This window comes from Penicillium verrucosum, assembly GCF_028828655.1.
Source record: "Penicillium verrucosum strain IBT 35672 chromosome Unknown utg000001l_segment0_segment0, whole genome shotgun sequence".
Lineage (NCBI taxonomy): Eukaryota > Fungi > Ascomycota > Eurotiomycetes > Eurotiales > Aspergillaceae > Penicillium > Penicillium verrucosum.
The window spans coordinates 3,565,244-3,582,780 of NW_026643210.1; the positions used below are offsets into that span (position 1 = coordinate 3,565,244).

Below are 17,537 nucleotides of genomic sequence, written 5' to 3' on the forward strand. Positions count from 1 at the left end.
ATGCTTTCTTTCGATTTATGGCTGCTTCGAGGTTGATGTTCTGTTTTTATGATGTTCCCCCTTTCCCTTGTTGTATTTTTTACCCCTTTTTGCTTGTTTTCTTCTCTTCTTTTAATCCTCCTCCTTGATGGCTCAGAGGAACTTTTTACCTTTCGCTTGTCTAATACTTGAGAGCACATCGGTGTATTGTTTGTTTTCCCAAGTGTGGGTTGCTTGTGTCGAAATACATGATTCCTGGGTGGCGTACGGATAACTTTTGATTTTTTGATGTGTTTGACTAGTTTCCTTAAACCAGATGGTTGGGCAAATGAATCCACAATCGCTTTGAAAGTGTGTTATACGTTCTCGTAGAATCTCTATTTAGTTATATATATGCTGGATGTGCTTCGTGGTTGTAGCTCGTAGCTATGGGATCTATAGGAGTCGTACTCTTCAGGCCATCATATATCATTAACGTTTTATAACAAATCCATGACAATCGTGTACACGTCTAAATGTCTAAAATCTAGAAAATTCTTGTCAAACTCGGCTTCATCCACATGGGCTTTTCACACATGTTGTTCACCCGCCAATTTTGGATCTTGTCGTTGTCCCATCCTGCGGTAAATTGCTCGGCAATTTCCAGCTTGCTCTTTGCTCCAAGTCGCAAACTCCGCACAAACACGCAGACTCCAGCAGTGTCATAAGTGTAAGACATACACCAATCCCGGTCATGGCATGTCTGGCGACAAGCTTCTAATGACTCATGTTGGGGTAGAGTATCAGGTTGTTCGATGATTCCACCCCAGGCTCCATTATCCCATCCTTTTCGCTCTGACAACTGACCCAGACGAGGGTAGTCAACCAAGTCTGCGTAAAGTAAAGGTTTCTATAATACATAGGGATTAGCATGTGTACCAGTAAGCTCGACAAAAAAAAAGGAATCATACTGTTCTATCCCGCTCATCCTCCCAGTCCGCCAGGCCGGTCATATCACCCAATTGTGACTTATGCATGCTGATCGCAGGCTGACACCAGTGATGATCATCACCAAACGGAATCGAGTCCAGCGGGTGCGCATTGAACATCGGCCACAACCCAGACAACTCAATGCCCTTTTCAAACAGCGCAAACCCAAGCACAGAGTCACCGCAGCAATCATCTCTCACCACCTGCATATACTGCTCACTGAGCGACTGTCCAATAAATTCCCCATACTCACCAACCTCCCGCGCCACCAATGCATCAACCGCAGCTCGGGATAGCACAAAGCCCGCGCCACCGTATGCAAACCAATTGACCTTCCCGTCACCGATATCGCGGCCTGGCGCAGGAGACCCCATATACAGAGGGGACGATGGCTCGAACTGTTCCAGCATTCGAAACAGATTATCCCACACGAAGTAGGTATCCGTCTCTAGAAAGACGTACCACTCCGCGCCGGGGTTCACTTTCTTAGCACGCTCCACCATGGGAAGGAACTTGAACCGATCGAGTTTCCACCCCGTTGCGCTGTCGATATTGCTCTCCCCGCGTTGGAGTGCTTCGTACGCTTCGAACTCCGGCGTCTGATTCCGGGATGACGGGGATAGATCTGCTAGAATGTCGTGCACGCGATGGCCATGCAGCTCGGTCTCTTTATCTGATATAACTAGCAAGTTGGAAATGCAGCGCGTTACAGAGGCCATGTGTGTGTCGATTCGTTTCGGGTCTTCGGTTGCGCTGGTTTTCAAGATAATCTGAATGCGCGAGAGCATGTCTGATGGGAATCCGTCACAGGTCGCTTTTTGCGAATTCCCTGTGTCATCGTTGTCATTTTTATGCTTGGGTTTCCGGAATCGAGTGCTCGTTTCCCATGTCCAGTAGTCTTTCTCGTTCACAGACTCGTTTTTCGTGCTACGTGAGATGTCTTCTGATAATTCTCCCGAGTATAGTGTCAGTAGGAGGATAGTCGAAACGGTTAAGAATATAGCAAGTAATTTGAGCTTTGCGTTGCCTAGTACTCTGAAAAATGGCCGCGCGGTCGTAGAGGTAGATGTGCCTGTGTCCATATTGCGAGATTGCACATTTGGTTTACTAAAATAGGGACATGGATTTGGAGAAATAGAAGAGCTTGAAAAGAAAAAGAATAGAGATAAAGCAATTAATGGCTTGTTAGGGTCGCCTCTGGGGTGGCTCCAAATGTTACAGATCTTGAATGATCATGGACGTCACTATAGCGGGTCTGCTCTGAAAATGACCCAAATGATGCCCGCAATGTTGCGTACACCTTGGCTGCACTTTGACTGTGCATTTACTGGGCCTGAGCTCAACAATTGCTGGAATTTGGACCGAAGGGTTCAAGTTCCTTGCGCATATTCCATAATGCATAATTTCACGATTGGTCGGTGAAGGCTATACTGCGGTCTTAAACTGTGTGGTACTGAGATCGAAAAGATCATCGAAATATTAATTGAGACAATAACTACCTAGTTAAGACTCAGGATTCTTAGTTACTCCGTCCGTTAACTAGTTAATCCTACCTAAGTAACGTTTCGCCCTCGAAAACAAGGGAAACGGTCCCCACCGTTAGCATGATGCAGTTGCAGTGCCTATCATGCGCGTTTGCATTCGCGTGAATGAAGACTTGACGTATAATTTGGTTTAGTCGTAAGTCATGTGGCTGACCAATAAATATCAGTCCACGGGTAGTTGCTGAGACAACCTGTTAAGCGGATACTTTTCCAAGTACTGGCAGAGCCCATCTCAGCATCCATTCAGACTCAACGATTTCCATAGCAGTGAGCCTTTCATTCGGCCTAAAAGCCAGCATTCCCCTTAACATGGTAAGTAGGGCAGTCCTCTCGGCCTCCCCAAGCTCTTCTTCCATTGCGCTTTCCCGCCGCGGCTTGTCCACAGAAGTAATGAAGCGGTTAGCCAAAGATCTGCCTGCTCCTTCAGATGTCCTCTTAGCCTTCTCCGTAAACCATCTTTCTCGTGCATCCCATTTCTGCCACCAGTCGCACGGCAGCTTACCAAGCGCATCCACGTGCTCCTTTATCATCCAGTCGTTAGACGGATTGAAACCCTCAAATAGTGGCTTTTGTCCAATGATGTCCCAGAGGGTACATGCGAGAGTCCATACATCAGAGGGAAATGACAAAGGCTCGTCAGGCAAAAAGTAGGTCTCCGGAGGAACAAGGATACCGGGCGTATTGGAATAGTGACGTTGAGTAATAGATGGCAGAAATGACTCTCCAAAGTCAGTGACAAGAATTTTAGCTTCAGAGAGGATAATAAGCTCGCTTTCTTTCCCTAACCAAATGGGCACAACACCGTGAGTAGGAACTCCGTCGGAAAGTGACTTGCCATCAAGGCGCACAAAAGGCTCGACGTTAGGGTGACCGTATCTTTGGTATAATTCTTCAGGTGAAAGCTCGTCTATGCTGTTCGGCAAGCGAAACAATATATTCCCCGCGTGGAGATCTGCAGCGAATCCCGTTAGTAACGCCTGTAAAAGCCAGACTAATAACTCATAGTAGAAGAATACATACCGGCATGAACTACCCCTCGGTGATGTAGGAAAGCGACAGCTTGTATGACTTGGGCTGCAATGGCCCTGGCCACAGGCAATTTGAAAATTCTGGTATATGACGCATCTTTCGCCTCATCTAGGGTCATCATCCCAGGCTCTGTAACAAGGCATCTGTGTCTTCCATTGGGCCCATCAAGGGAAAACATATCCAATACATGAGGGATCAGATCTTTTCCGGGATGACCCTCGTCGCTTGGTTCTGAGAGTGCTAGGACGTTGAGAATTTTACTCTCCGGCATAGCTGCTTCGGCGATGGCAATCTTGATGGCCACGTACTTTCTCGTATTCGCATCTCTTGCTAACCAAATTGTCGAATAAGTACCAAAGCCAAGCTTATGAACGACATCGTAGCGGTCACTAAGACGGTCGCCAATGGCTATAGGGTGATATCCTCCAGGGCGATAACGTCCAGGATTTTCTATGTCCTCAAGAGGCATATATTCAACTGGATCACATGTTTCGGGGGATGTGTAGGGAGCGAGAGAGTCCATTCTGCGATAAGTAGTGGCAATGTTTCTCCGATAGAGCGGCGAAACCAGGCCCGGGAAACTAGTGGATAGCGTGAGCTGCCTTCGAATATTGAATAAAGACCGTAAACGCTTTGCCATGACAAACAACGGATGATAAGCGAAGAAGACAACTTTGGAACCTTGCAGGGAGTCCGGGGAGATCTCCCAAGCTCACCCCACAGTCCAGGATAATAAAGGAGGTAGTACCTAGGTAGGCATGTAACTATATCGCGTGAGGGCAAACTCAGATTGCGATAGTTAGGGCGATAAGGATAAAGTGCCTTAGGGAATTGGCATCAACACACGCCAAACATCACAAACACAAACATTCAAGCTTCAAGCTGGAGTCCGCTTTACGTCCATTGAAACGCAATTTGGAAGGTTTCTCTCAGACGTGTATTGAAACTGTACAGTCTAGGATCAGGCTTGACTTGCGACCTTCTTCCCTAACCCGCTGCCTGGCCGCGATCTCTTCTTGCCCAACAATTCCTCCGCAAACAAAGCACCCACAGACGCCAATCACGAGCGAACAGATACAAGATACCGAACAATTCGCCCACTAGGGCACCGGGCAGATGATGTCGAATCCAGCCCGAAACCCTGCGCGCGGGCGCCGCTTAGATGACGCCCTCTCCCAGCTAGTCGACGGCCTAACCCCCGCGCTCCCGATCTCCGCCATTCAAGACGAAGACTACTCCGACGCAGAGGAAGCACTCGCCTCAGCTGAAAGCCGGCGTCACCATGTTCTCATGGAGCGCGCCTGGCGCATCCTCGACACGCACGCCAGCACCAACGCCCCAGACCCAGGATCACCGGCGGGACTTGGTGGACGGCGCGGAAGTCTCGCGGGAACAGAGAGCATCAACAACGCGCCAGATCTAATCAAGCGCAAGCTGCGCCGTGAAAATGTCAGCCCGGATAAGGCGGTGCGATTTTCGAATCTCTACTCTCGTCTCTTGACGCAGCCTGTGCTGTCGCAGAAATGGGGTATCCTCTTTTTGCTCTATAAGCTGTCCGCCTCGGATGAGCTAGTGGAGGGCGGGGAACGAAGCCGGAGTCCGTTGATGGACGAGGCACATTTGCACAATATGCTGGGGAAGGGCGGTGCACGTCCAAGACGGGGTACGATTATCGACTCGGAGGATGAGGGCCCCGCTGTTAGCTCGTCGGCTTCGCAGCAACACCAACGCGTACTGCCGCCGAAGATGGAGCGGCAGAGCTCGTTGCGACATGATATTGATCGTGATGGTATAGACCAGGCTGGGCGCAGCGCGACTGAAATACCAGCCACCCGCGTTGACGCTGGGGTGAATGACCGTTCCGGCGACGAGGATGTTCGTGCTGCTTCGCCTCGGCCCTCGAGTGCTAATCCATCGGGCCCGGCAAAATTCTCGGGGTCTGTTGAGCATAGGCTCCTGCGCGACCTTCCGTTTAACCTGCAAGGGTTGTCTTCGTCGAATCTGCAATTTAGTTCCTCGTCGAGCTTGAAATTGCCCTCGAATCTGTCTGCGCCAATAACTTCACTTCTTAACACCTTGGCGGAGCCTTGTCTGCTCTATAAAGGACTGTCTGTGTTTGTGGGGAGCGAAGAAGGTGGACTGGTGAACCAGAGCTTGCGAGCTGCCATTGCCGTTGAGCTGCGCGCATATCTTAGCTTGGTAGCTACACTAGAGGCGGAAATCCGACAGGCGCTGGCCGCGATTGGAGATGGAACCGAGCCTCAAGGTGTACGAAAGGGTGGCGTTACCTTGAAGCGATGCGTGGTGTGGACGAGAGATGCTACGATGGCCCTTCGACTGATGAGCTTGATTGTGGAAGAGGCTCAGAGTAAGTGCACAGACAAAATGAACGGCATTTTCTTAATGACTGACACATGTCACAGGCAAGAGAGGTGGCCAGTTGATTTCATTAATACACGGCTTTTCAACATCCCACGGAGATCCCTTCGTGTGTTCATTTGCTGAGAAACTTCTTGCACATGTAACGCGCCCATTCTACGATATGCTACGACTATGGATTTACGATGGTGAACTATCAGATCCATACAAGGAATTCTTCGTCGCTGATCCAGAGTTCCGGCCGAAGACTGACCCCCGGCGGCTTGCAACTAGCGTCTGGGAGGACAAATATAAGCTTGATGATGACATGCTACCCTCAATTATTACTCAGGAATTTGCTAAGAAGATTTTCCTCATTGGAAAATCTTTGAACTTCATTCGCCATGGCTGCGGTGATTCAGCGTGGGTGGAGGCTTATTCAAAGAAAGCCTCCAAGGAGCTTCGATATGGTGACACCGCTACTCTCGAGATCTCCATTGATGAGGCATATAAAACCACAATGGCTCGGTTGATTTCCTTGATGAATGGGAAATTCAACCTATTCGATCACCTAAAAGCGCTGAAGAGTTACCTGCTACTGGGCCAAGGAGACTTCATTGCTTTACTCATGGAGTCGCTGGCCACAAATCTGGATCGCCCAGCAAATTCACAATATCGACATACCCTAACTGCACAGCTGGAACATGCTATCCGGGCCTCCAATGCACAATACGACACCCCAGAAGTGTTGCGCCGGCTTGATGCCCGTATGCTCGAGCTAAGCCACGGTGAAATTGGATGGGACTGCTTCACCTTGGAATACAAAATCGACGCTCCCGTGGACGTGGTCATCACACCCTGGGCATCAACCCAATATTTGAAGGTGTTCAACTTCCTCTGGCGCATCAAGCGAGTTGAGTTCGCGCTGAATAGCACGTGGCGACGATGCATGACAGGTGCACGAGGGGTGCTCGGCAACGTGGAAGACAAAGTCGGAGCAGACTGGAAGCGAGCACGCTGTGTGATTGCAGAAATGATCCACTTCGTCAATCAGCTTCAATACTATATCCTATTCGAAGTTATCGAGTCCAGCTGGGAACAACTACTTGAGGCCATCCGGAGACCGGACTGCACGCTGGACGACCTTATCGAAGCACACACCAAATACCTCAACTCCATCACCCACAAGGGTCTACTAGGATCTGCATCCTCCTCACGCTACGGCACCTCAACCTCCACCTCCACCAAACAACCCGAAGAAAGTTTCCTCAGCCAGCTCCACCAGATTCTCAAATTCATGCTTGCCTACAAAGACGCTGTGGATGGTCTGTACTCCTTCTCCGTTGCAGAATTCACCCGCCGCCAGGAGATAAATGCCAAGATCGAGACTCGCTCCGTTCAGGGTCAATGGGGTCTTACAGAGCGTCATCCCCTCTCCCGCCAATCCAGCACCCGGACCGGAACCTCAATGGCCTCTCCGGATATCCGACCCGATAGTGCTGGGGTGGACGGCGTCAACACCCCGCTTTCATTATCTGGCTCCAACCTCGCCGCCGACGACAACATGCTTGCCTCGCTTCGCGTCCGCCTCCGCGAACTCTCCGCCGAGTTCCGCTCCCGTCTGACTGTCCTCCTCGGCGATCTGTCGTACCAGCCGGATGTGGATATGCGTTTCCTGGGCGTTGTGATGAACTTCAATGATGTCTATGAACTACCTAAACGGCGGAAGGCGGCTGGTCCGAGCGCTAGAGATAAGGAGAAGGAGAAGGAGAAGGAGAAGGAAAGGGAGAAGGCGAAACGGAGGGCTGCTGCCTCTGCAGCGGCTACCGGCTCCGGGACTGAGAGCTTTGTACAGAAGGAGGTTCGCAGAGAGAGGAGGGATACTGGGGCTAATGATCCTGGGTTTGCTTCCGGGACTGGGACATAGATGTCTGCAGCTATTACGTTCCTCTTGTGAGGGCACCATTAATGCAATTGACGAGTTCCACGATATTTTTCTTTTCATTGAAGTGTATGGAAGACTACAAAGAGCTGAAGATATACTAGAAAACCAATAAAAATCTTACAATTGAATGCTGAAATCCATCACTAATAAGAGCTTCCAAGGTTGGCGGCTAGGTGATCCACTATTCTCTGATATCGGCCAATCAAACTCACTGATTCCCTGCCAAGCTTTTAGCCAAGATATGGGTTCTGTCCTTCTATAACATCAAAGTTCCAAATCGACTATTGCTGCCAATCTCCAGATGGAGCATACAATTCCCCAGAGCCGCTCACCGCATACTATGTGGGGCACCTCGGTGGATTCTAGGAATTCGTAGTTCATCAAAACGACCCGGAGAGTGTCGAAGTGCTAGATGCCCCCGCGCCATGTATGATCAGACCTTCGATATTCGATCTATACGGCTTTCTGAGTCCGAATCTATGACAGTTCAGCATCTTGCAATGCATCAGTACGCCATATGCTATAGACATCTCGATTCCACAGAAACCTGTGTCCATGCATAAAGCTTGATCTGAAAATCCGACTCGAGACCTTAACATTATTCCCCATTAGTCTGTTATGAATGATTATCATATCTTGTGCCGATGGTTTTTAATTCTTTAATGTTCGGCGTTAGTAAGATTTACGTTGCAAACCTTGGAACCACTGGCGGCATAATATTGAATCTACTCTACAACCAACAACCAACGTCACAATCTGCCGAACCATAGACTTGGATCTTCAGCGGTGTCTTCAGCGGTGTCTTCAACGGTGAATTGTATAGCCAGAAACGTCACCGCCCTCAACTGCCATAGGGTATAATAAGGTCAACCTCCCAGATTTTCTTTTCTTCTTTTCCCCTTCTCTCTCTCCAGAGAGCAACTACTATCACATTCATTTAGTTACTCAATTTTTGAACTTCGCGGCTTGACTATGTCTCGCTGCACCGTGTCATTGGGCTTACACTACGCAGCTCCTTTTTCAACAACCGCACGGCTCGTGCGGGCACTCGAAGAAGAAGTTGTCTATTGTAAATGTTTTAGGTACCGCGTTGTTGTCAGGTCTGCACGCGTCAGTTATGTAGTCTTCAGCCACTCTGGATGTCATACAGGTTATACAGTTATACTTTGTTTCCCTCAAGGTTCCTCTGCGTCCATGACTTTCTGCGGCGTACAATTTATACTTGTCTCCGGAGAAGAATTATACATACTAGATGAAAAATCATCTCACATTGTAGTGTGGAGACAGCCGTTCACTGGTATCCATTTGCTGGAGCTTCGTTTGTCTGTGTCTCATGGGAGAGCTCGCCTCTCTTTTCCCTCTTCTCCATGAACAGGCAGACCTCCATTTCTTGGCTCCTTGTAGATTTTATCTATAAGTCACTGATACACCAGTAAAGCAAACGAACACAGTGCAAATCAACCTTTCTATACTTAATATAATTGGCTTGGTTAGGACTCGAATGGTCTAGTTGGGGATATAGTATACCATCTAGATGTTATATCAACAGGAAGACCTTTAAGCACAATTTTCTAACTGAGCCTTCTATACCCTCCATGTCAATATTCATGATTTAAATCTGTTTTTCAGATTTATTGGTCTCTCTATATCTTGTTTCAACAATCAGCCAAGCTCACATTGTACCATACACTTCGACGTCCACAACGTAGACCTCTCCTAACAGGTTATGAGCCCTTGGATGCTCCATTCACAATCCTCATCATCATCCTCCATAGGCCCCTCCATCGACACCATGGTCACCATCACCGGCCAGGCCACTCCCACAAACACCTACAAACGGTGTCACCGTCATCAAAACATACAAACGCGCATAGGTTTTTCAGCCCTTATCAAGCGCTATCACCTCACCACAACGAGTGCCTCTCTTTCGACACACCCTACCTTCACTAATGCCTCTCGCCATTCGACGTATACCTTCATCCGCTTACCACGCGGTCAAGTTGCCTCTCCTTCGACGCACCCACACAACAACCAAGTGCCTCTCTTCCAACTACCACCACCAACAAGCCCACCACAGCCAATGCTCTACTTAGCAACCCCATCGCACGCTTCAACAACCTTTTCGTCCACTAGGTTCGCTTCGTAGGGGGTCATAACGAGTCCATGGTTGCATGTTCGTGGAGGTGTCAGATTTATTAGTCTCTCTGTAGCTTCTGCAACTCTTACAACAATCAATCAAGCTCACATTGCACCATGCACTTCGACATCCACAACGTCGACCTCTCCTAACGCTGTTTCAATTGGTAATTCCCTTCCAAATAGCCCTTCAAAGTATGTAGAAAGAAGAGCCAATATGATTGGCCGGCGCAATTGATCGGCAGAAAAAAAGTAGTCTCCGCCTAACCGTCTCAGCACCACAGTCGAAGTCGCATTTACAGGCCCTGAACTTCAGATTCCAGCCTTCTTTAGAGCGTCACGCTCCTCTCAATTCTATTGTGTTTCTTATTAGACCCTGTCGCAACCCGCCCACAGTAAAGATGGCGCACCAGACGGACGTCCAGTCCCCAGCGTCAAAAAAGCTCGGATCGAAGCTCAAGAAGTCGAAGGATTCTACAGGAGAGGAGGGAAGTGCTGACGCACAGGAATCCACTCCCAGCAAAAAAGACGCCAAGTCCGACAAGAAGGACAAGAAAAAGCGCAAGTCCGTTTCCGACGATGCAGAACCCGAGACCAACGGCGAAATGAAGATGAAGAAGAAGCGCCGCCATTCAGAAGATGACAACGACCAGAAAGCCAAGGACGATGAATCGCACAAGCAAAAGAAGAAGCGGGTTTCGTTCGGACCCGGCACAAAGGAATTCGACGGCGACTCCGAGAGTGAGTCGGACAATGTCGAAAGCAATGATGCTGCTACAACCGACGGAGCCGAAGCAGACACCGAAGACGCCGGAGACAAGACTGCCGAAGAGATGAAGCAGCGCAAGCGGGAGAAAAAGAAGCAAAGAAAAGACGGTACCGCCTCGGCTGACGCCCCAATCCACGAGACGCCTATTCTCTCGTACTTGAGCCACTACCACCGAGCACGCGCCACATGGAAGTTCCAAAAGAACCGGGAAACCAACTTGTTCAAACATCTGTATTCGCTTGAGCATGTCCCTTCTAAGTACAACACATCACTGCTGGCGTACATGCAGGGCTTGAAGGGTGATGCCGCCAAGGAGCGAATGAGCAATGCTGCGAGGGAGGTGATCAAGGCCGATATGGATCTCGACAAGCCGAAGGAAGACGAAGAAGCGGAGACCCAGGAGCCGACAGCAAGCCCCGAGTACTTGGAGGCTATCAATGCGTTCCGCGAGTGCTTACCAAAGGGAGATGAGGATCTAGACAATGTCAACTTCGGAGAAAAGTTGGAGGGAGACGTTCAAAAGCGTTTGCCGAAGAGGCAGCGAGCAGAGCTGGTCTTTTTCGCTGTTGCCGGCAAGCTTTTCAGTGCCGAGGATTTGAAGAAGCCGAAACCGAAACGCAAGGCTCCCGAGCCCGAGGTCAACAAGAAGCGGAAGAACAGAACTATGGTTGTTGATATCAGCAGCAGCAGTGAGGATAGTGATGATGACACTTCAGCTCCCAAGAAGGCTGTCAGCAAGCCCGCGCCGGATAGCGATGATGACACCTCGTCGAGCGGCAGCAGCAGCAGCAGCGACAGTGACAGTGATGACAAGTCGTCTGCTGTGTCGGCCCCGGCCAAACAGATTGCCGCAAAGACTCCACCATCATCCGCCCCCAGTGGTGTTGCAGTGCCAAAGGAGACCAAGGCTGTCAAGAAGAAGGAGAAGTTTGTACCAGTTCGCGAAGAAAAGCCTAAGCCTGCTGTGCCGAAAAAGACACAGAAGCGAAAGCTCCGAACCGCTCAGGTCGAAATCTCGAGCAGCGAAAGCGACAGCGAATAGTTCTGACGAAATGGGATTTGGGTTGCTGCCTAGGGTTCGGATGTGTATATATCTCTACCATAGCATTTGGGACGGTGTAATTATGTTCATGTCAAAAAAAGTCTTTTTATCCTCATTTCGTCCATAATTGATATGCATGTGTAGTAGATAACTATATGGTTCGTTTTCTCTTCGAAGTTGATATCTCACGCATCCAAGGGCGAACAAAACAACAACAAAAATAAATCCAAGTCAGTCTTCCAGAAATCCACCTACGGGCTCTCGTTATCCTGTAAAGTACTTCGGACTCACGAATAGTAGAAAATTCGTGACCCCAGTGCTGGTGAACTCCAGGGCTGTTGATAGAGGAACCTGGAAGGCGGTGAAGCTGACCTCAAGCTTGAGCTCAGGCAGCTCTGGCACGCGTCACTAATCAACCCCCATCATCTCATCCTCTCGGACCCTCCTTCCTCATTTCTTTCCTTTGCTTCTCTTAATCTAGCTATAAAATACTTTAAGGCCCGCTGTCATGTCTGGTATGCTCCCTCGTTGATGATGGCCCAACCCAACCTCATGACTTCATCCCCGACTGACCTTGGTTCTCTCCGCAGGAAGCGCCTATGATAGACATATCACTATCTTCTCTGACCAGGGTCGATTGTACCAAGTTGGTATGTATTGTCTACTCGTCGATGATTCCATCTCGCCCTGCCCAGCGGGTCTCAATCTGTACGCTGTCATCATGACCGCTGACCAAACATCTCCCAGAATATGCATTCAAGGCCATTACTTCAGCCAACATCACCTCCATCGGTGTGAAGGGCGAGAACTGTGCTGTGGTTCTCTCGCAGAAGAAAGTCGCTGTAAGATGGGTTCCTCGTTCATAGCTTGGGGGTTGCGCTCATGCTAATCTGCTGTCAACTAGGACAAATTGATCGACCCTTCCTCCGTTTCACATGTTTTCCGGATCTCGCCTTCCGTAGGCTGTGTGATGACCGGCTCCATAGCAGATGCTCGCGCATCCGTTGACCGGGCTCGTGGTGAGGCTGCTGAGTTCCGGTACAAGTTCGGATATGAGATGCCGTGCGATGTCCTGGCAAAGCGTCTGGCAAATATCAACCAGGTCTACACACAAAGGGTATGTGTTTCTCACCACCGTGTAACCACCTCATCTAGAGAGACAGAATAATGGCTGACATGTTTCTCTTTGAAACTCTCCAGGCTTACATGCGACCACTTGGCGTGGCTACGACCCTGATCTCTGTCGATGATGAGAGCGGCCCGCAGCTCTACAAGTGTGACCCGGCTGGTTACTACGTTGGGTACAAGGCGACAGCATCCGGCCCCAAGCAGCAAGAGGCGTTGAATCACCTGGAGAAGAAGCTGAAGAACAAGGATGCGGCCGCGGGTAGTTGGGAGGAGGTTGTGGAGCTGGGCATCACAGCCCTGAGCAATGTTCTAAGTGTTGACTTCAAGAAGCACGAGATTGAGATTGGTGTCGTTGGTGGGCCGCGGGCCGACGGCGAGGAGGGAACCACGACAGGGTTCCGTGCCCTGACGGAAGAGGAGATTGATGAACGGCTGCAGGCCATAGCCGAGAAGGACTGAGCAAGCTGGCCTGCAAGCTATGGAGGTAAGCGACCAGTAATGGGAGGACAACGGTGTTTACTTTAGAGAAACAGACGATCTGTGAATGATAACTCAATTCTTTCCTGCACGAATACACTTTCGGCTCTGTTCGGGGCTCTCTCATCCTGCACCTTGACTCCTTGACTCCATCCATACTACTAGAATAACCATTTATTGTCGATGATATTACGGATACTCGGGCCTAAATCCATTTCTTATCGTCGATACTACCTATGGATACTATAGCGTAACCCCGTCGGGTAGTCCGAAACCATATCCAACCTGTCAAAAATTAGTGGGAAATCCGCCACCCTGTGGATGAATTTTGGGGATGGAATAATTCGGTACTGCCGGTTGATCACAGCTTCTACTCCGTACGTGCATAAAAGCAAGGAGACAGTGGACGGGCATGCTACTACTACGAGTTTGTTGTGCGGGGTGCCACATGTGGCTTAGCGGTGGCTGGATCCTGACAGCCCATAAATTATCCATCGATGGGTCCAATGGTCTTTTTCAATGGTCTTTCTAGGTATATGATTGGCGTCGTCAATTGAACTAGAGAGGTTAGGGGGACTAAAGTGGCTAATGGTAAGTCCCAGACTAAGAATAAGTGTGGCAAATATCAGCTGAACATGTTCACCCTAACTGTCAGATCCACTAACTACATGTCAGGTCCGAGTTCAAGTCCGAGTAGATCTCGTCTAATGCAGGTCCAAGGCTGAGGTCTTGACTTTTTTTGCCCCTGCTCCATTCCATGTCTCTGGATTTCAACAGGGGTCCCACGAGCCATGATGCATCGCAAAAAAAAAAAAGAAAAAAGTGGTTCTCCAGTAGTTCATTCAAGACTCTCCAATCAGCATCATGAAACACCATATCTCTCTTCTTACGAGAACCCCCCCAAATCGGCCTCACAGGAACCTAATCTCATATGCGGGACAACTCTTTCTCCACTTTAAATCTACAGCTCGGATTTCTATGGAGGCAATAGGCCAGTTCTTTTCCCATGCGAGTCCAATATATGGGCCCTCTTTCCTGCCTCTCGCCCTGTCTCCACCGATCCCTCTCCTTGGGACAGGGATGGTCCTAGCCATGCCGTAAACGGTTTCTCGGGAGCTTATGGGTGGCCCGGTCCCATCCCAGCTGTGCTTGACAACCCGAGCTCCCTGATCGTGGGATCTTGCCCGTCTATTGGTGCAGCTCGTTCTCTTGGTGATGATGTATCCTGACGTGGGCTCCGCTGTAGCGGGCTGATAAATCCTTGGTTTCATATTATTATTATTTTGTATCATTCTGGCCTTTTTCCTTTTCTGGCCCACCTATTGAAGGTTGTCATGTATGGGGTAAGGAGAGACACACACCACAACCTTTGAACAACTTATATCTTTCGTCTTTCCCCCCCGGAAACCGTTGGTGGCCTAACATTCTCGACTCTATGGACCATCAACTCCTCTGACCATTGCCTTTCTTTCATCTCTCATTGGTTATCGTTGATGCCCATTCTTTATACTTGCTTTTTGCCTTCTTACCCGTCCCATCCTCCGATCTATCTCCGATCCATTTTATATACTTAATCTACCAGAAACATGGCAGACGGATGTAAGCTGACACCCCCTCCAATCATCTCAACCAATCACCCAAACAACCCGCTAATAATCGTGCAGTGAATCAAGCCCGCGCTATGCGAGTCGCAGAGATAGTCAACGACTACCGCACTCTTCTACTCCACATCTCGCAACAGAATGTCGAAGCATCCCAAGAAGAATACTGGGAAGATGGCTTTGTAGTACTCCGCGAGTCCCAAGCCTCAGCCCAGACCCTATTGTCCGCCAATTACCAAGCCTGCCCAATAACAGGGCAAGGGAACGTCGAGACGGAGAAAGCCGAGCTACAAAGGTATGTATATATATATATATATATATATATATACATTCCCACCTCCCAACCTCCAATCATGTCATCATGTCACGGACGCTAACGACCTCGGTACAGAGTTATACTGGACAGCAGCGCGCGCCGATTCCAAGCGCATAAGATCTACCTACGCGCCGCCGCAGCCCGGCGATGGGCCATGACCCGCGCCAGCGTCCTACGCAGCTCCAATCCAACGGCCCAGTTGAAGAGCACAACTGCTACCCTCCACCAGGATCTGGCTCGCTTCACGGACCAGCATGTCGTGGCGGACTTGCGAGCTGCTGATCTGCGCGCTGGTCACTGGCTTGATGATGATCCATCCTTGGAGGCGATCCATCGCTGGGTCATGGGTCGGTAATAGGAATATGAAACGGATATGAAACGAAAACAAGAATGGAAATGGAAATGGAAATGGAAATGAATGCATGTTGCATGGGGTTGAGGTTGGGAGCTTTTTTTTTTCGGATTTTTGCCTTCTACTGATTCATGGGTGATTGGGAGCCTTTGGCTTTGTATGATTCTTTCTTTTTTTAATAGAGGGGCTTGTGTGAGATGGTAGGTACAGCGCTGGTCGTGAGTACTGCCGTCTATGAAGAAAAAAAAATGAGTTTGGATTTTATTGCGTGGTTTTGGTTATAGCTACGATATCCCGTCTTGTTATTTATTTTATTTTATTTTATTTTGGGTCTGTTTGAGATGTTATAAGTTATATCTAAGAATCAATTTCTATTGTTCTATACTCAATATACAAGACTAGCAATAACTACATAGTTAGTATGTGCATACCACAATAACACAATAACACAATAACACAATAACCCAATAACACAATAACACAATAACCCAATAACACAATAACCCAATAACCCGGGAGTTACCTATGAACAGCCCTAATGGCCCCATGGCGATCTTTCCTTTCAGGGACACTACATCATACATGCAAAGACCAAAAATGATAAATGCAAGGCCTCGGTCGACCATGTCGGCAATTGACACATGAACTAGACACCTGGGGCGCCAAGGCAGAGATACCAGCTGAAAGATCCACCATATGTTGTATGTATATCCAAAGTGAAGGATCAAGAAAAAAAAAAAAAAAAAAAAAACGTTGCACCGATCCAAGTGGGTCATCAAGTTGTCGAGAATCTGAGAATCTGAGATTTCCGACACGGGCTGTGAAGCTAAGGGCGTTAGTTCGGCTGTGTAGATCCAATCAGCACAACGAACGACCATATCGCGGCTCGAGTTCAGCTATAGATGGACTGGATTTTCAGGCGATAGATTTTGGGGGTTTTTTTTTTTTTTTTTTTTTCTTCATCTTCCATTGTTTCTATAGTGGATTTGTTATTCCCACGTTGTTATTTTTCTTCTCCCCATTAAACTTCAAGTGGACTATCGGACCACTTCCTATCCACACATTTTTGGCTCTTTAGTGTCTTCTCGGCAGTCACGGCACTTAGGAATAGTTCTGTCTCCGTTTCTCCTTATGTTGTATGTTGTATATCTTGCACAATCGGCACAACTGGCATTAGGGTTATGAATACGAGGTAGGGTATGCTGGATAAAGATGCTCTGTCGATCCTTGCAAATCAACTTCTTCGGCGACCTCCGGTAGTTAGGTGTAAGGTCTAATAATGTACATATTTGTGGATAAACAGTAGTAACCTCGCATTTTACGATATAGAACTACATATCTCATGCATCAGTTTTTAATTTATATATTGTGATCCAGGAATTCGTCACGTAGGAACAAGTGGAGAGCATTATAAATATATATATATATATATATATATATATATATAACTAGAGCAACTAAACAGGTTACATAAAAGGCTAAGCATATTTAGGGGTATTCCATGCTAAAATCTTGATCTATAGGTTCGAGGATCATCTCATGACTATATTGTACAACATATAGGAAGAAGGGTATTAAACACCGAGTCCACGTGTAATCTTTGTTACATCACTCGCTATCTCCTGTTTAAATCACCACGCGGGATTGCCGCTTCTCCGAACATTCCTCCGGAGAAGGTTGTCACTTGCCACGGGTTCAATGGTCGATCTACTGCCGAAAGAGTCGAGTCCGATTCATGATTGACCCAGGTATATTTGAGGGTCTAAGTCGTCTGACCAAGGTTTTATATATCGAGGAATTTCGTAGCTTCGGGAGCTAATGTTAAGCTCCATTTGACGAGGAGCGTGCTCACCAGAGGTTATCAAGGTGATTGTAGATCTTGAATCGCAGTA

At 48.5% G+C, this 17,537-nt stretch overlaps 6 protein-coding genes across 6 annotated transcripts; 4 read left to right on the plus strand and 2 right to left on the minus strand.

The window, feature by feature from the left end:
* Positions 1 to 505: 505 nt before the first annotated feature.
* N7516_001340 (uncharacterized protein) lies at positions 506 to 2,030 on the minus strand (the record flags this gene model as incomplete). Its single annotated transcript, XM_057214062.1, has 2 exons — positions 506 to 868; positions 930 to 2,030. 2 exons carry the CDS (start codon positions 2,028 to 2,030, stop codon positions 506 to 508), a joined length of 1,464 nt encoding a protein of 487 aa, XP_057075945.1.
* Positions 2,031 to 2,686: 656 nt separating this feature from the next.
* Positions 2,687 to 4,044, minus strand: N7516_001341 (uncharacterized protein; the record flags this gene model as incomplete). Its single annotated transcript, XM_057214063.1, has 2 exons — positions 2,687 to 3,444; positions 3,513 to 4,044. 2 exons carry the CDS (start codon positions 4,042 to 4,044, stop codon positions 2,687 to 2,689), a joined length of 1,290 nt encoding a protein of 429 aa, XP_057075946.1.
* Positions 4,045 to 4,640: 596 nt separating this feature from the next.
* Positions 4,641 to 7,806, plus strand: N7516_001342 (tubulin gamma complex associated family protein; the record flags this gene model as incomplete). The annotated part of the gene is made up of 2 exons (XM_057214064.1): positions 4,641 to 5,889; positions 5,945 to 7,806. 2 exons carry the CDS (start codon positions 4,641 to 4,643, stop codon positions 7,804 to 7,806), a joined length of 3,111 nt encoding a protein of 1,036 aa, XP_057075947.1.
* Positions 7,807 to 10,361: 2,555 nt separating this feature from the next.
* N7516_001343 (WKF domain-containing protein) lies at positions 10,362 to 11,771 on the plus strand (the record flags this gene model as incomplete). The annotated part of the gene is made up of 1 exon (XM_057214065.1): positions 10,362 to 11,771. The coding sequence occupies one exon, from the start codon at positions 10,362 to 10,364 to the stop codon at positions 11,769 to 11,771; it is 1,410 nt and encodes a 469-aa protein (XP_057075948.1).
* Positions 11,772 to 12,279: 508 nt separating this feature from the next.
* On the plus strand, positions 12,280 to 13,358 carry prs2 (proteasome core particle subunit alpha 1; the record flags this gene model as incomplete). Its single annotated transcript, XM_057214066.1, has 5 exons — positions 12,280 to 12,286; positions 12,362 to 12,421; positions 12,519 to 12,613; positions 12,676 to 12,888; positions 12,972 to 13,358. The coding sequence occupies 5 exons, from the start codon at positions 12,280 to 12,282 to the stop codon at positions 13,356 to 13,358; spliced, it is 762 nt and encodes a 253-aa protein (XP_057075949.1).
* A 1,604-nt stretch (positions 13,359 to 14,962) lies between these two features.
* Positions 14,963 to 15,648, plus strand: N7516_001345 (uncharacterized protein; the record flags this gene model as incomplete). Its single annotated transcript, XM_057214067.1, has 3 exons — positions 14,963 to 14,975; positions 15,041 to 15,272; positions 15,369 to 15,648. 3 exons carry the CDS (start codon positions 14,963 to 14,965, stop codon positions 15,646 to 15,648), a joined length of 525 nt encoding a protein of 174 aa, XP_057075950.1.
* Between the last annotated feature and the right edge of the window lie 1,889 nt (positions 15,649 to 17,537).